This window comes from Malurus melanocephalus, unplaced genomic scaffold, assembly GCF_030028575.1.
Source record: "Malurus melanocephalus ecotype Western Australia unplaced genomic scaffold, MMel_1.1 scaffold_86, whole genome shotgun sequence".
Lineage (NCBI taxonomy): Eukaryota > Metazoa > Chordata > Aves > Passeriformes > Maluridae > Malurus > Malurus melanocephalus.
In genome coordinates this window covers 2,046,271-2,062,429 of record NW_026623318.1, presented here as the reverse complement: position 1 = coordinate 2,062,429, position 16,159 = coordinate 2,046,271, and the positions used below count along the sequence as shown (strand labels likewise).

Genomic DNA, 16,159 nt, shown 5'->3' with positions numbered 1-16,159 from the left:
ATTGATCCCTACCTGCGCAGCCTGATGGCCCGCCCGGCCAAGCTGATGACGCAGCAGCAGATGGTGGTGGGCGAGCTCCGGGACGGGCTCTTTGAGCAGGTTGAAAGGATTGGCTTTGATTTGGCTGCACTCAACATGCAGCGCAGCCGAGATCACGGCCTGCCAGGTAAGGCAGCTATGGGAGCAGAGCTTTCAAAGAAAAACAAGTKGAAATCAGGCATTTTTGTGATTAAACGTTGAGAACTTCTCCAGCCCCTGCTTGGCTGAAATTTCTCAGAGGTTGGCCTCAGTGATCCTTATGCATCTCTCCCAGTGCAGGATATTCAATTATTCTATGATGCCCTTTCCCAAACCTTTTCCTTGTTTCTGAACARCCACAGGTAAGTGTGTGGATGTTGAGCACTGAAGGCAAAGCCTGGCTGTAGCTGCAGGAGACACATGGAGGTAGAAGAACACAGGACATTGCACAGACCAGAGTCTGGTGTTCAGTGACTGACTCATTTCTATTGTCCAAGTGTAAGAACTGGTAAAATAGTTCAGCAACAAGTTTGCAGGAGTGGAATTAGGGCTGGAAGTCCCCCATGACTTCTCTCCAACCATCTGAAGTGATCCAGCCACACGCAACTGGAAGAGCAGATTCCAATATGTAARATCTCATCATAATTTCTCTATTAARTCTGCGTCCCAGAAAAACACAACCAAGCACGTCACAGCCACTCTCAGGGCTCTGCAAGGTGCAATGGCATTGCAAGATGTTCTTGAGAAATAGATTGTTGATGGGACTTCAGAGCTGGCTCCTGGGTGAGTCCTTGCCCAACATTAGGCTGATGTAAGTGCCCAGAGCTGCYGTGGCAGCAACACCCAGGAGATGCAACAGGGCTCCTGTTTGAAACTGGGATGAAAATTGAGCTGAATCCACAGGTTTTTAGCCCGGTCAGAGGCTTTGCAGTACATCCAGATGCATGATCAGCTCACAGGATTGCTCTGCCTTGGCCACAACAGAAGGCTGTGATTTTTGCACGCTTTATCTAGAAACACCATTGTGCAGAACCTGATTGGAACCACAAACCCTGAGTTTCCAGACCTGACACGGTGTGACTGATATGTATTTSTAGTGGATTTGGGTTCAGCTTTGGATATCAGCCCACCCCTGAGTGCTGCTGTACACCTTGATAGTAGACATCCATGAAGGTGCTGATGGCATAGCAAGRTCAAAACTGCTCCCTAATTAATTTTCTGATTAAGCAAATTCTCAGTGTCCTGGAATTGTTTGATAGTGGTGTCACCTGGGCACCATTCGCTGTGCTGTTTGCTCCCAGTTCTCCCTGGTTTTTRGACATGAGAAAGCAGGTTTGGATAYGGTATCAGGAAGAAATTCTGCCSTGTRAGGGTGGTGGGGCCCTGGYACAKGTTGCCCAGAGAAGCTRTGGCTGCCCCATTCCTGAAARTGCCCAAGGCCAGGCTGGACAGGGCTTGGAGTAACCTGGAATAGTGAAAGGTGTCCCTGCCCATGGCAGGAGGTGGAATGAGATGAGCTTTAATATCCCTTCCAACCCAAAGAATTCCATGATTCCACRACATCCTGCTCACAGCAGAGGTGTTTGCCACTGCATCATCTCATMTYWYMTCWYMTCWYATCTCATCTCMTCTCATCTCATYGCATCTACRCCAAGGTGCAGAATTATGCACCATTGTGGCCCAGTGGACTTTTGGCTGTTGCAGTCCAGAAAAATTAGCCCCACTGGCAAAGTCTGGTGGCTGAAGTAACTTGGGCTATTTGGAGTGGTGTCTTGTCCCCTTGCCTTGACAGGGACCAGCTGTGGGGAAGCACTTGGTCACTCCTCTGTGCTACAGAGAGGGGCCATCAGCATCTTGTCCAGGTTCACTTTCAGTGAAGGCAGCGTCAGCTGCATCCCTGCTGAGTGGAGCAGAACGTTCTGGAAGGTGGTGGAACAATTCCCACCTGCAGAGACATGCCCCCCCCCCCAAAAACAACATTGAAAGGCCACGCAGAAGGAACAGGCTCAGGAGGAGYGGGAAGTCAATGGCATTAACAGAAATACACAAAAATATTTTGAACATTTTGGACCCTTCTGGTGTCTTTCCAGGAGGAGGCGGCACATTACTGCTCTGTCTGCTCTGATACCCAACTACTTGCAGGTTACAACTCCTGGAGAAAATTCTGTGGGCTCTCACAGCCCTCTGGAGTGAAGTCTCTTGGTCGAGTGTTGAGGAATCAGAACCTGGCAAGGAAGTTTCTGYGGCTCTACGGGACACCAAAAAACATTGACATCTGGATAGGGGCCCTTGCAGAGCCCTTTGTGAACAGAGGCCGAGTGGGGCCTCTCATGGCTTGTCTGATTGGCACCCAGTTCAGGAACATCCGTGATGGGGACAGGTAAGAGGGGAGCTGGTATCCCAGCCCCAAAGTCCAGGGGGGCTGGAGTTCATGGCAGATTTCTTCACACAGATCTGCAAACTGCTTCAGTTGTTTGTTGCTTTTTTTTTTCCAGTACTCCTCCAAAAGTGTCATTCTGTCTGTAATGATGTTCTTAGTCCCTGTCTGATGGTTGAGATCCTGGGCTAAGATCCCTTCCCAGCCAAGTGATGTCCCACTGTTTCTTCTTCCCACCCCAGTTCTGAACTGGAACCTCTGCTCTGACACATGGCAGGGTTTGGTCTTTGCTTGTGGTGGATGTGGTGCTTTGGGGTTTTCTTGTCTGCCAAAATCACCTCAGTAGTGCTGAGGTTTCAACACACCTGAATTYCTCCTCCTTTTCCTTGAGGCTGCTCAGGGGCTTCAGGTGCAGCAGGGAGTTGCATTCCCCATTTTAAGCTGAATTTCTGAAGCAAGGTCCCTGTACCAGCCAGCAATATTGTCTGAAAATGGGATCACAACCCGTGTTTCTGGGAAACAGTTCTGCTGAGAAAAACAGGATGAACTCAAACCTCAGGATGGGGAACTTAGAGGCAAAGGGTCTGATGCATGTCTAGAAATCCTGCTTTTATGGCAGGAAATGAACCCTTTTCTAAAAAATTGAGTAATTATAGGGCTGGTTCCAACATGGCAATCATGTGGCTGTAACCACAGCCTGTGCACAGTCTGTGCAGCCTTTCCTATTTGAAGAGGGTGCCTGTGCCTCATCTGAGGGCAATTAATTCAATTGCAGCTTTGTTACATATCCGTGGCGAAAAGAAAAGCAAGATAATTATCCAACTGGTGAGTCAGGGTTCTTGATTTAAATAACAGAAATTCTAATTTGTTCTTGGCAAAAGAAATTGGTGTTAATGGGAAGTAATATTGTGGGAGTCATGAATGTGAAGGCGGCAGAAGGCAAAAATCTGTTGTGTCTCCTTCTTTCTCCTGCAGGTTTTGGTGGCAGAACCCTGGGGTGTTCACTCCTCGCCAGCGCTGTTCMCTGGCCAAAATCTCCTTGTCACGAATAATCTGTGACAACACCCACATCACTAAAGTATCAAGGAACATCTTCCGGGCTAACAGATACCCCCATGGCTTTGTGAGCTGCAGTCGGATCCCTAAGCTGGACCTCAGAGCCTGGAAGGCGACGAGCAYSGAGGAGCAAGGTATGAACTGCAAASAGCAGCAGGTCCTGCCTKGGAGCCCTGAGAGAGCCAGACCCTGTGGTTTAACACTGACCTGCCTGACAGGGGCTGTGTGCCAGCTACAGCTTCAGGCTCTCCTGCTCATCAGGTGCACACGGGGCAGCTCCTGCAAAATGCAGATTTTCTGGCAGACCTAGCCCAGTGCTCTATTCTGGGAATTTTTCTTATGAGGAAAGGCTGAGGAAGCTGGGACTGATCAACCCGGAGAGGACTCCTAGCCCAGAGGGGCCTCAGCTCTGGGTGTCTCTGGGTGTCCCTGGGTGCAGGGAGGGTCAGAGCAGGGCCGGGCTCTGCTCCCTGGGCCCAGCGGTGGCACCAGAGGGACGGGCAGGGACTGAGCCCAGGGAGCTCCCTGGACAGGGGCAGAACTTCTGTCCTGGGCAGTGCCCAGCCCTGGCCAGGCTGCCCAGGGAGGGGCTGGAGTCTCCCTGAGCGGGGACATTGCAGAGCCCTCTGGACACAGCCCTGTGCCCTGTGCTCTGGGATGGCCCTGCCTGAGCAGGGAGGGGGCACCAGGGACCTTCTGGGGGTCCCTTCCAGCCTGACCCACTGTGGGATTCTGGGATTTTTTTCAGATTAACCGACTTTCCATTCAGTTCTTCACTGTTGATGCCAGGGCTTTCCTGCATGGGAAACAACATCCAGATGGAGAAGGCTGCTCTGTCTGTCTGTCTGTCTGTCTGTCTGTCTGTCTGTAGAGGTGCTGTTTGTCAGCACATCCTTGTCAGGCCAAAAGCAACTCAGCATTTGAAAAGGAGTTCCCACTCCATGAAGGGATTTCTGGTTTTGATCTCTGCCTGTATAGTTGTTGCCTAAATTTACACTACTTCTCTCAGCTGCCTTCAGGATTTGTAGAATTCTTGAGGTCTAATTCCTTCCAAAATGCTCTYTGAAATCCCTGGGAAGTAGATGTAGGGAAGAGTGGCTCTCTTCGGGGAAGGGCAGGCTGCTCCAGTGCCTTTTCCTAGGAAAATATCCTTCCTTTCCTCTGACAGTCAGGTCCTGCCACACTCTCATAATACCAGTTTTTGATCCCTCTTTTCCAGCTTAACCAGTGTAAATAAACCACACAAGGTATCAGGCAGCAATGGTGGGTTCTTTTCTGTTAACACAATGGTTTTTATCTCCTCTAGAAAAAGATTCTGACCACTTTAAATGCTGAACATTGAGGATTCCCCAGAATTCTGGACTTGGAAAGCTGCTGAGGTGGATTATTAATTTTTACTCTGTTTATGCTTTTACTGCCTGCAATGTTTGCACACAGTTCTGTCATTTGCTCAGCTTGATTTGTGTGAAGCTTTTCCAGAGGGATGGAGCCCAGGAATAAAATAACTTYGTGAAGTGATGTCCAAGATCTGTGAAATCACTCAGTATCCCAAAGCCAAGTGAAATAAGTTATCCAGAGGCTGATCCCAAATCACACCAGCTGCTGTCTTAGGCCATAGAACTACACAAYGCTTCACAAAGATTTACTGTCAAACAAATATTTTGGACCTTCTTTTCAAAATTTTCAACCCCCAGAGAACAACCAAGGGCATTGGAATCACAGCAGATTGCTGTTCAAATTTTTTTGTTTGAAAGAAATAATTTGATTTCCAAAGAAAATGCACTAATGGCTGGATGCCTCTGAGGAAGCAGAAATAGTTGTCCTGCACCCTAAACCCATTTCAGTTGTCCTGAAATGCCCTGTGTCAGGTTTTTCTCCAATATGGAAAGAACACATTTGCCTCATGGAAGAGAGTCRTCTCACCATTATTTCTCATCATATTCCAGAATGCCCAAAGCATCTTCTGATGTAACAGAAACCTGTGACAAGTTATTCCTGAAGCCTGGCATGAGCCAGAGTGGTTCACTCCTGGTCTGTGGASCTGGTGGGATGTGGCCTGGCAAAGATAAGAACAATCTGAAAGTATAAGAAAGTGAAAACTATTCTYGTTTCAATCCAGCTTTTTCCCTTTTCCTGCGAGGGATCAAACCCACTTTCTCCCTGCTCTGTAGCCTGCTATATTCCTGTTATTGCTCAATAAATTGCAATTTTGGGCTGAGGCCAAAATGTTCTTTGCACTTTGTAAAAGATGCAGCAACCACAGGTGGGTGGAGATGGTGGTAGGTTTTCTGTGGGAATATTGGGAATTCCAGAAGCTGTGTGTTGTTAATGAAAGAAGGTATTTCTTGCTGAGGTCTCTTGGCCTTTTCCCACCACATTGGATCATTGCCTGCCCTCTCTCTTCTGGACAATGTGTGGCTGAGCAGAGCTGGGCAGAGGGAGAGTCATTGAAGCTGTGTGACCAAAGCTGACGGTGTGAGCAGATCCCTCCTCTCACTATCTCAGATTCACTGAAAGCGAGCCAGGTTTAAGGGGTGCGAGCACCCAGGGGCAAAAGGGAGTCAACTGGGCATGGGTGCACTTAGTCTGGAGACTGGGATCTTCATCAGAGCTGCAGCTTCTGAAAACACCATGCAGGTTAGGCAAGAGCCRACTGCTTTTGAAATGGGAGTGGGATGGATCCAGGTGCTGGAGATTCTTGTGACAGGAGAAAATTATAGCTGAAGATTTTGGTATCTGTGRGTTTGGAGCCTGAATGTTGTGTTAGATCTGATCTGACTGTCTGCCATGGTGAATTGGGAATGTCCTTGGCTTTTTCYATCCTCATCAGAGACACCATCTGTGGTAATCAAAGACCTCCTCACTCTGCACAACTCCCTGACAGGAGGGGGCAGCTGGGGGGGATCGGGCTCTGCTCCCAGGGAACAGGGACAGGAGGAGAGGGAACGGCCTCAGGCTGGGCCAGGGGAAGGTCAGGTTGGGCATCAGCAGGAATTTCTCCATGGAAAGGATTGTTAAGCACTGGCAGGGGCTGCCCAGGGAGRTGGTGGAGTCCCTACCCCTGGAGGTGTCCAGGGGAGGGCTGGGTGTGGCACTCAGGGCTTTGGGCTGGTGACAAGGTTAGGATTGGTCACAGGTTGGACTCAATGACCCTGGAGATCTTTTCCATCCTAAATATTTTTGTGAAGTCTTTGAAAATTGCTGATTGTTACTTAAAATAAACCTTTTCAGTGGTCTGTGAACAGTTGTGAGCTTGCAGAGTTCCCTGTACCTGAGAGCCTGGGTGAGTTTCTATGTGCAGAGCCTTCTCAGAGGTTTCTCCTGCAGCAGGAGACTGACACCAGCACCCTGATTTGGAAGCCACGACCATCTTTGCAGCACAGCCATTCCACTCCTTTTGCTGACATTACATCTTAGGAACCTCTCTCTGGTAGGTCRGGATGAACAAGTTGTGCATCGAACCAACCTCCCCCCAATTGCAAAAGGCCATAATTTTGCACAGATGAGATACAGGGAAGGCTGACAGGCGTTAGAAAGGGAACTGTGTACTGGATCAGACCTTGGAGAAGCAGAAAGAAGCCATGGCTGCTCTCTAAGCACTGACTCCCAGTGGGCCTGGTCTCTGCAAGCACCATTTCAGAGGCTCCCAGTGTGCACACAAGGGGCTCTTGTCTTTCTGTGTGCTGGTGCAGGGACAGTTCAGAAGTTCTTTGCTTTGGCTGCCTCTCCTGTGGTTGTAGGGAAGCCTTGGGAGAGCTGAGCAGTGAGGCTGCATTCACTCTCCAGCTTTCCAATGAAAATCAGGAGAAGAAGGGTCCCTGGCTAAGYCAGAAGAGCAGGGAGCATAGGCAATGCCATTCTCTATTACCATGTCTTTCCTCTGTTTCTTCAGGATCACAGAGTCTTGCCAATTTTACCATACAGGAGGATTTGACCTCGTTCTTTAGGTTGCAGGTGATGGTCATCATGGTTTTTATGGGTCCTCAGGYCCTTTTGAGAACCTGCAGCTCTCAGTCCTGGCTGGAATTTAATGTTGTTTCTCCTTTGAAGTGCCAGCTGCTAGAGCAAGGCCTGGTGTGCAGATGATGAATCACAAAACATTTGTTTTYCTGCCCAGTCATTGTGGCTGTTGCAAAGTTCCTTTTCACACAGTTGTTTTAGGGATGAAATGCAGCTGGAGCAGTCCCAGGTTATACCTGCACTTTCCTGATTTACTCCTTACTCAGCAGACACTGTCTGAACATGCACCTTCCTCTGGCCAGGAAAATATTGGGAGTAGCTACTCTTGCTTTATCTTTTTGTCTAGACTTGGGGCACTTTCCCCCCTTTTCCCACTCTACCTGGGGAATGTCCAGCTGCTCAGCTTGGTCCCTCCAGTGCCTGGATGTATGSGGCAGGGTCTGGCTGCTGGATCACTGCTTTTCTCTTTCTCCCCTCCAAAATACTGATTTCTGATTTCCTGGACATCTTGAAGCCAGCTCACTTGGTGAAATCTGTATTTGCACAGAGAGAGACAGCCTGGAGTCACAGAATCATGGGACCATGGATTGGTTTGGCTTGAAAGGGACTTAAATACCATCCAGTCCCACCCCCTGCCATGGACAGGGACAACTTTCATTATCCCAGGTTGCTCCAAGCCCCATCCAGCCTGGCCTTGGACTCTTTCAGGGATCCAGGGGCAGCCACAGCTCCTCCGCGCAGGGTTTGTGCTGGATGATAGATCCTGCTCCTTCCCATTAGAGATGATTGTCTTAAAATCCCCCAGGGTTCCTATTTCCAGAGCCCCCTTCAGGGGCTCTCCAAGCACTGCCAGCCCCCAGCCCCTGCACATGGACAGCTTTGCTGCWGTTTGCCCCTGCTGCCATCCAGCCCCTCCTGCAGTGCCCTTGCTAAACCGGCTTCCCTCGGTGAGTGCAGCTGCCAGCAGGGAGCACAGCCCGGCTCAAGCCTGGCTCCCAAACCTCATTCCAGCTTTGCACCACCCACACGGAGCTGATGGAGGGAGTCTCACCTCTGCTCTACATCACCGGCTGCTCGTGACTCCTTCACTGCTCTGCTCAACACGCTCCGGACTGGAAGGATGGAGCTTTTCCTGCTTCACTACCCCTTTACCTGTCTGTTCATCGCCTTTCTAGTCCTCTACCAGCTGAAACCTGCGTTCAGATTCTTCTGCAAGATGACCTTCTATAAGTTGTGGCTCTTCACCATAGGCATCGGGGTTACCATCCTCAGTATTCCTCGTGGACGTAACGTAGAGAACATGATGTGAGTTGTCTGTGGCTCCTTTCTGCTCTGAGCATTGACAGAGTCCGCTCTGCAAAGTGCTTTGATTTGGAGGGTCCTGGGTGYGTGCTGTGGTGGGGAGGGATCAGTTGTATATTGGAGTGGGGAGATGACAGACTCTGTAATTCAGAGAAATGTGGGTTTCAATACTCGTTTGGGGTTGATAAAAAGAATAACAAATTATGGAAGCAAAGGGTGTAAAAGGTGACATAGATTTACCAAAGCAGGTAATGCCAACAACCTGATGTAATGCATATTGCTATTTTTGTTAAAGGTCTTTTATCCAAAGGTTTTGGAGCTGTATTYCCCTTCTTCCCATGGCTGAGCATTCCCTTTCTAAGTTGTGTTCAGAAAGTCACTCCAGGTGCTCTTTGCATTCTCTGCTCTGAGACAGTGCCCACCTGAGACACCACCACAGTGCAGTGCTGGCACCTGCACAGGCACTTGTGTCCCCATCACCTCAGTGTCAGATCTGGCATTCCCCCAGCCCATCCCATTGCTGCCCAACCCATCTTTCCAGATTCAGACTCCCGAGGCTGTAGACTCACCTGGAGGCTGCGTGGGGTGTCCAGGATCAGTGGTGGTGGGAATCGGGARCCTGGGCTGAGCGGGAATGAGAAGCTGACTCTGCTACATGGCAWCACAGTGCTTGAAGCCTCCTGAAGTGCTGCAGGGACAGGATTTACTATTCCATTTTATGCTTCAGTGGGAATTCATACCTCCTAAGTGGGCATCAGCCTTTTGCTTTGAGAAATTCTCTTCACTTCTTGGCTTTGGTGCCTGAATTTTAAGGCACCTGGGGAATTTTAAGACAATTTTTATTAATTTTATTTATTTTACTTTACCAATTTCTCTTAAAATAGGGGTCCCAGCATTGCAGCTTTATGGCACTCACAGGCAAACCCCTCTCTTTCCACAGCCAGCAGAGTTAGGCACAGATTTATTGCAGCCTGTGCTCCCAACCCAGCAAGGTGGGCGGRGAAGCAGAGTACAAAGTTGTGCTGTGAATTTGGATATTGTCTAATATTTGGTTGATCCGTGGAATTTCTGGAGGTGCAGTTGCTGGGTCATTAGTCACGCATGGCTTGAGGGAAGCCTCAAGCAAGGTGTATTTTTCTTCTGTAATTAATTAATTAGCTGCAGAGGATACTGATTGTTCTCSTCCAAGTCACAGTCAAATCTGGATCGTGGGAAACAGGCAGAAGYAGTGTGTGGGATGGGCTGGTTTGGATGCAGTGTTTAGTCCCAAATTTCATCATCTCTTTGGCTAATTTCCACTCCTCTTTTCCAGGTATATTCGCACACTGGTCCTGCCACTCAAATACATCTTTGGCATTCAGATAGTGGTGAAGGGCAAGGAGAACCTCAGGACTAAGAAACCTTATGTCCTGGTGCTGAATCACCAGACCTCCCTTGACATCATGGGTATGTGGCGATGCTGCCTCCTGCTCCTGGCCCCGGGTGTTTGTAGGGATGGGTCAAACAGAGTCCCAGGTGCCAGGGCAGAGGGGTGGGAGTGGCTGCTCCAGAGTCCTTCACCAGCCAGCCCCRAGCCAGGGCTGATCTCCAGGGAATCAGAGGTATTTACAGGCTACATCAGCTTCACCCTTTCCCAGGGAATAGGGACAAAACTGTCGGCTGATCACGGCCCTCTCACAACTGCTCTCCTTCAGTGACAGTCCTGGGTGGATGGTCTGAAGAGCCCCAGAATTCCCAAGGGATCCTATGAAGCTTCAGGCATCTCATCTCTCACAGCAGGGGGCTATAGTCCAGAATCTAGAGGGACCCTGRGTGCAGATGACAACTTGTTGTGTCCTTGCTGTCCCCTGGCAGTGATGCTGGAGATATTGCCGAGGCGCTGCGTGCCCATCGCCAAGAAGGAGATTCTGTACATGGGCACCTTCGGCCTGGCCTGCTGGCTCGCGGGGGTCATCTTCATCGACCGCAAGAGGAGGGAGGAGTCCATCAGCACCCTGACAGAGGTGGCACAGTCCCTGCACAAGGACAACGTGAGTGGGGAGAGTCCTGTGAGGAGCCGCTGGAAAGCAGGAATCTGGATGTGGGTGGAAAGAGATCTTTGGTCTGGGCACTGGGCAGAACAGGGGGAGAGCATCAGTGTGTTGTGTGTCCATGGAGCGGCCAGGAGCACAGCCCTGGGGCACCATCCCTGTGCAGGGGTTTAGGATTGTGCCTCCAGGTCCTGCCACCTCAGTGTCTTCTCCCTCCCGCAGCTCCGTGTCTTGATCTTCCCTGAAGGAACTCGCAACCATGGTGACTCCATGCTGCCCTTCAAACGTGGGGCCTTCCTGCTGGCTGTGAAAGCCCAGGTGAGACCCACCTTCCTCCTGYCCCTGGACTCTGGTTTGCCTGCTGTGGTCCACCAGCAAACCAGGATCCTGGTCCCTGGCTTCCCTATGGATGGAGCACACATCCAGGAGCCCTCGGGGTCTGCAGGTTGTAACTTTTGTTACAGCTTGGGAAAAAGTGGGGGGACCTTGACAAGAGCCCTGGACCTGCACAGGGAAGTTTCTGCTAAGTTGGCCTCTGTAGATACTAATTTGACAGTCCACAATTGTTGGCCTAAATACAGAGTGAAAAATACAAAACTCAGTAGTGAGGACATGTTAATGTGATACAGTTAAATGATTTATCTAAATATCCAAATAACCCTGGGGGTGTGTGCTGTGACACTGATGGTGATAATTATCAGCAAGGTGCAGGATTCACCTGAAAATAYGAGTTGAATTTTGGGGGAAGGATGAGGAGGTGTGTATACTCACTGTAGACTGCCTCTCCTCCAGGTCCCCATTATTCCTGTCGTGCTGTCTTCCTACAGCAACTTCTACAACCAGAAGGAGAAGAGATTTACACCAGGTGAGGATGACCTGGGGCAGAGAATGGGCTGGGTGGTGGTGCCAGCTCAGTCCTTGGAGCCATGGAGGGGTGGGCAGAGGACCACACGTAATGTGGAGATGGCACCCAGAAAACAGCAGTTTCTGTCTTCTTGGGAGGAAATGGGACATTTCAGGCATCACTTTTTCCTCTCCCCTTGGATTTCTCACTGTTTGTCCAGTACCAATCCAAGAGAACTTGCAGAAGTAGCAGAGTCCTGGGGCAGGTCCTTCCCTTGACCCCCCATGGCGCCCTTGGATCTGCAGGTGCATGAATAGCTGGGAAACATTTAAGGCAGCAAACATTTCTACTCAACACTGATAAAATTTTATGGGCAAAAATGACACAAGTCTTGGGCTTCAGAAGGAAAATGCAGAAAAAAATGTTACAATTTCCAACTGAGAAAAGTAACCCATCCTGTTGCTTTGCTCCCTTTGCTGCCACCCACCTTAAAATGGGCTTTTGCCACTTCCCACACTTTCCCAGGCSAACCCTAAGGAGAGGATTTGCATCTGAAATGTTCATTCCTCCCATTGTTGTGCCCGGGTGTAGTCATTCCCTCGCAGCAGACACCTGGGAGAGAGAGTGGTGCAAATGATAAACACTGAATTGCCTGTTAGCAGCCATCTTTCACCTGCTGCATTTATCCTCTCCCTGTTCATGCACAAAAGTCTTTTGTATCTGTAAGTGTTGCCTCACCTGAGCGTCAATAGAGCCATGAGCAGGGATTTTTCCAGCCTACTCCCTCCTCTTCACATCCCTGCTCTGGGAAATCAGAGAGTAATGTCCTGGGGAGTGATCTCTGAAGAAGCTGAATCTTTTTCTTTAAGCCAGGCTAGTTCTGAAGACAGATGAGTTTGCTTTGCGACTGGTCCAGAAAAGTTTGTATCAACTCCAAGGATGGAGATTCCAGAAATTCCCTGAGCTTTTTAGGAGAGGCTTTTTGCAGTTTCATGTACATTTGCCTTTATACAACTTCAGTCGCCCTGGGAATCCATGGTTAACTAATTTCATGCTCAGCTGATCTCTGAGCCCTTTTTCAAATGGCTGTTAAATAGGCTCGACTTTCACTGCTGAAGAAAGAACCCCAGTTTGCTTTTCTTATACTTTGCCACTTTTCCTACCTGGAAGTTTTACCGGGGCTTGTTTTGTCTCCTTCCCTTGGCTCTGCCTCTGGCACTGCTGGATCTCGTTCCAGCCACATGTGTGAAGACATGCAAGAAAATTACAACACATCACAGGCACTCCCCTGATCCCCAGGTTCCCGTCTGTGCAGGCACTGTCTTGTCTCTGCTGGCCAAAACAGGGACTCTGGGTGCCAGAACAGAAGAGCATGATGGCAGCTCCCCAGTGTGTTCTTCCAGTTTACACCAGKCCATTGCTTAGGTGCTTTTCCAGAGAAATCTGGCATACCAGGGAATGCCAGGCATAATTTTCCTCTTCCCAAAGTGTGTTTGTGGAAGGAGGGACCCTGCTGAATTTGGTATACATAGACAGAGCATAGCCAGTTTGAATTTCTTGTATTAAACATCTTCTCTTTGCCGTGGTCTAGACAGAGCCTGAGATCTTTCCACTGTGAAAATTCATCCTATATGAAACATTGCATTGTGTTTGAGGAGAAATTCACCTGTTTCCATGTTTATGCTTCTTGTGATCTCTGTGGGTAGGAAAAGCCTGGGTTGGGTTTCTGCTGTGTGCATTTGGGATGTGGCTGTGCTCCCACACCACTGGGCATGGGAATGAGGGCATTTCCTTGGTTGGCATCAACCCTCCTGCTCTACCTTCTCCTGCTCTTCTATAACACTCACATATTTTTTTCCCTCTCTCTCACCCTCTTCCAGGAAAGATGATCATCCAGATCCTTCCAGAAGTGGAGACGCTCGGGCTGGGCCCTGATGATGTTCCCAAGCTGACGGCGCAGATCCGTGACTCCATGGTCTCCACCTACCAGGGGATATCGGGAATGGCCAACGGAGCTTCCCATTAGCAATTCCATCTGCCAGCTCCAGCTCTGTGCCACAGCTGAGGGGAGGCCATGGCAGCCACGGGAAGGTCTGGCAGCAGAGACAGCTGTGGACTGCAGCACTGACACACTGGAGACAGGCAAAACATCCACCAAGGAGAGAAGCTTCCAAGGGGAATGTTGCACATTCCTCCCAGAGAACTGTGCCACCCATGGGGACAGACACATGGTGGGCAGCTGGACATTTCTGTGTCATCACAACCCTGGGAACGTGTCTCCAGCTGGAGCCCAGGCTGAGCTGGGCCCTTCCTGTGATCATCGCTGCTTGCTTTTATTCATCTTTTGCTGTTCAGAGCCAACAAGGTGGAGGCCTTGATCCCAAGCCTGTGATCATCCTGCCAGGGAAGTGGCTGCCTTGGGGTTTGAGGGCTTCCACATTCCCCTAAAACACAGGAGAAGGCACTGTTTCCTTCCTCTTCCATGGGGAGGATTTGGGAGGTACCTCTGCCACAAGAGAAACTAAGAGCTTTGGGAGAGGGGAATTAAAGACCTTACGTGTGTCTGCAGGGCTTGGTGGTTTCTTTGTGATATTTAGCCACCCTTTTAAGCTGAGGAAGATTTTGCTTTCAGTGGTTGGGCAGATCTTGGAAGTGCGAGAGGGACATGACTGGGGACTCAGAAACCCGAGGCAAACAGCAGGAATAAGCTGCCTAACATCCTTGCCATGCCCAGACAGAATCACCATCCCTGGAAGTGTTCCAAAGATGTGCAGATCTGGTGCTTAGGGATGTGGTTTAGTAGTGGACCTGGCTGGGATGGGTTAATAGACTCAGTGATCTTGTAGAGCTTTTCCAGCCTTACTGGTTCTGCAATTCTATGATGATTCTATGATAACCTCACGATTTTTAACACAACCTGTATAACTTTCAACTCAAACACACTCTGGCAGCTGCAGCTCCTGATTTCTGAGTCTGGCCTGGTTCTGTGMTGCCTCCTCTGTCAGAGGATGCCCATCAGCTGTGATATGATTTGGTTTTTTGTGCTGGTATGTTTAGCTATGAAGCAGAGCCAAAGAATATTTTGGACACAGGTTTGACTTACACAAATTCACAGAATTATTTAGGTTGGAAAAGCCCTCCAGGGTCATTGAGTCCAACCTGTGACTGATCCTCGCCTTCTCAACCAAACCAGAGCTCTGGGTGCCACATCCAGTCCTTCCTTGGACATCTCCAGGGATGGGGACTCCACCATCTCCCTGAGCACCTTCCAGTGCCTGACCTCCCTTTCCACGGAGAAATTCCTGCTGGTGTCCCCCCCTGGCCCAGCCTGAGGCCGTTCCCTCTCCTCCTGTCCCTGTTCCCTGGGAGCAGAGCCCGACCCCCCCGGCTGCCCCCTCCTGTCAGGGAGTTGTGCAGAGCCACAAGAGCTCCCCCCGGAGCCTCCTTTGCTCCAGGCTGAGCCCCTTTCCCAGCTCCCTCAGCCRYTYCTGGGGCTCCAGACCCTTCCCAGCTCTGTTCCCTGCTCTGGACACGCTCCACCCCTCAATGTCTTTCTTGGAGTGAGAGACCCAAAACCAAACACAGGATTTGAGGTGGGGCCTCAGCAGTGCCAGCACAGGGGACGGTCACTGCCCTGGTCCTGCTGGTCACACTGTGGCTGGCACAGCACACCTGGGCTCTTGTTCAACCCCACCCCAGGCGTGTTTCTGCCCCAGCCTGTCATTGATGGCAGCTGTAGGTGAGTGCACAGGATGTTTTATTACTGCCCAGAACACCCAAAACACACAGCTTCACTGTGGGATTTAAATAAAACTTGTCTCAAGGCTTCAAGACGCAGCTGCCGTGCTCCAGTGTCTTCAAAGGCTGAAATCTCACTGCTGGTTAGAAGCAGCCTGGACGGCTTCTCTTGTGCAAAACCAGGAGATTGGGAAAATGTGAATGAAGGTTATATGAACATTCCAATTTCTGAGCAGGGACAAAGAATAAAGAGTTTGATTCTGCAATGCAAGCATGCCAGCCTGCAGGTTTGACACCCATTCAGGATGGGAAGTTAAAAATATTGTCATAATTACAGTTCTGGAGAGTCATAAATCCTCTGATCAATTTTTTAGGGTGAAAGAAAATAAAATATCATTGCCCTCCCATCTGAAGACTTACATTACTGGAAGCTTTTAGAAGTAAGTGATATAAAAAAATACATTGCAAAAGATAAACAGATGACATAGTCTTGATCTCCCCTCTGGAGCTCAAGATTTGGGTTCCCCCAACCACGTGCTGATGTTCTGTCACCAGCAGCCGGCAGAGCCTGATGTCCAGGCAGGAGTTTCCCAGGAGCAACTCAGTGCCACCGTTAGGGGTTTCCAACKCTGGTCTGATTAGTAGGATTAGAAACTGTCAATGAAGCAGAAAAGGTTGTTGAGAGGCAGAAAATCTTTCCTGGACACACCATTTTTCTCCATCTTTTTGTCATCCCTGTATCCTTGCACCTCTGAGACAACATGGTGCTTCCAGCCTTAGAATGAGTGGTTGGGGGGCAGCTTCTTGCCATTTGGAAAGGTTAAGCTTCTAGCA

The 16,159-nt window shown here is 49.7% G+C and overlaps 2 protein-coding genes across 2 annotated transcripts in view; both read left to right on the top strand.

The window, feature by feature from the left end:
* The window catches only part of LOC130574636 (eosinophil peroxidase-like), a 17,316-nt gene extending 13,474 nt beyond the window's left edge, over nucleotides 1-3,842 (top strand). The window contains exons 11-14 of the mRNA XM_057367971.1: nucleotides 1-166; nucleotides 2,161-2,398; nucleotides 3,371-3,585; nucleotides 3,796-3,842. The exon at nucleotides 1-166 is cut by the window's left edge and continues 4 nt beyond it. Coding sequence (XP_057223954.1) covers nucleotides 1-166; nucleotides 2,161-2,398; nucleotides 3,371-3,585; nucleotides 3,796-3,842 — 666 coding nt within the window. The remainder of the gene's footprint in view (nucleotides 167-2,160; nucleotides 2,399-3,370; nucleotides 3,586-3,795) is intronic.
* A 4,534-nt stretch (nucleotides 3,843-8,376) lies between these two features.
* On the top strand, nucleotides 8,377-14,155 carry LOC130574609 (1-acyl-sn-glycerol-3-phosphate acyltransferase alpha-like). The gene is given in 7 exon segments (XM_057367934.1): nucleotides 8,377-8,488; nucleotides 8,490-8,716; nucleotides 10,026-10,159; nucleotides 10,568-10,743; nucleotides 10,966-11,061; nucleotides 11,536-11,608; nucleotides 13,468-14,155. Coding segments are annotated over 7 exon segments (894 nt in total). The 5' UTR covers nucleotides 8,377-8,446; the 3' UTR covers nucleotides 13,614-14,155.
* The last annotated feature ends 2,004 nt before the right edge of the window (nucleotides 14,156-16,159 follow it).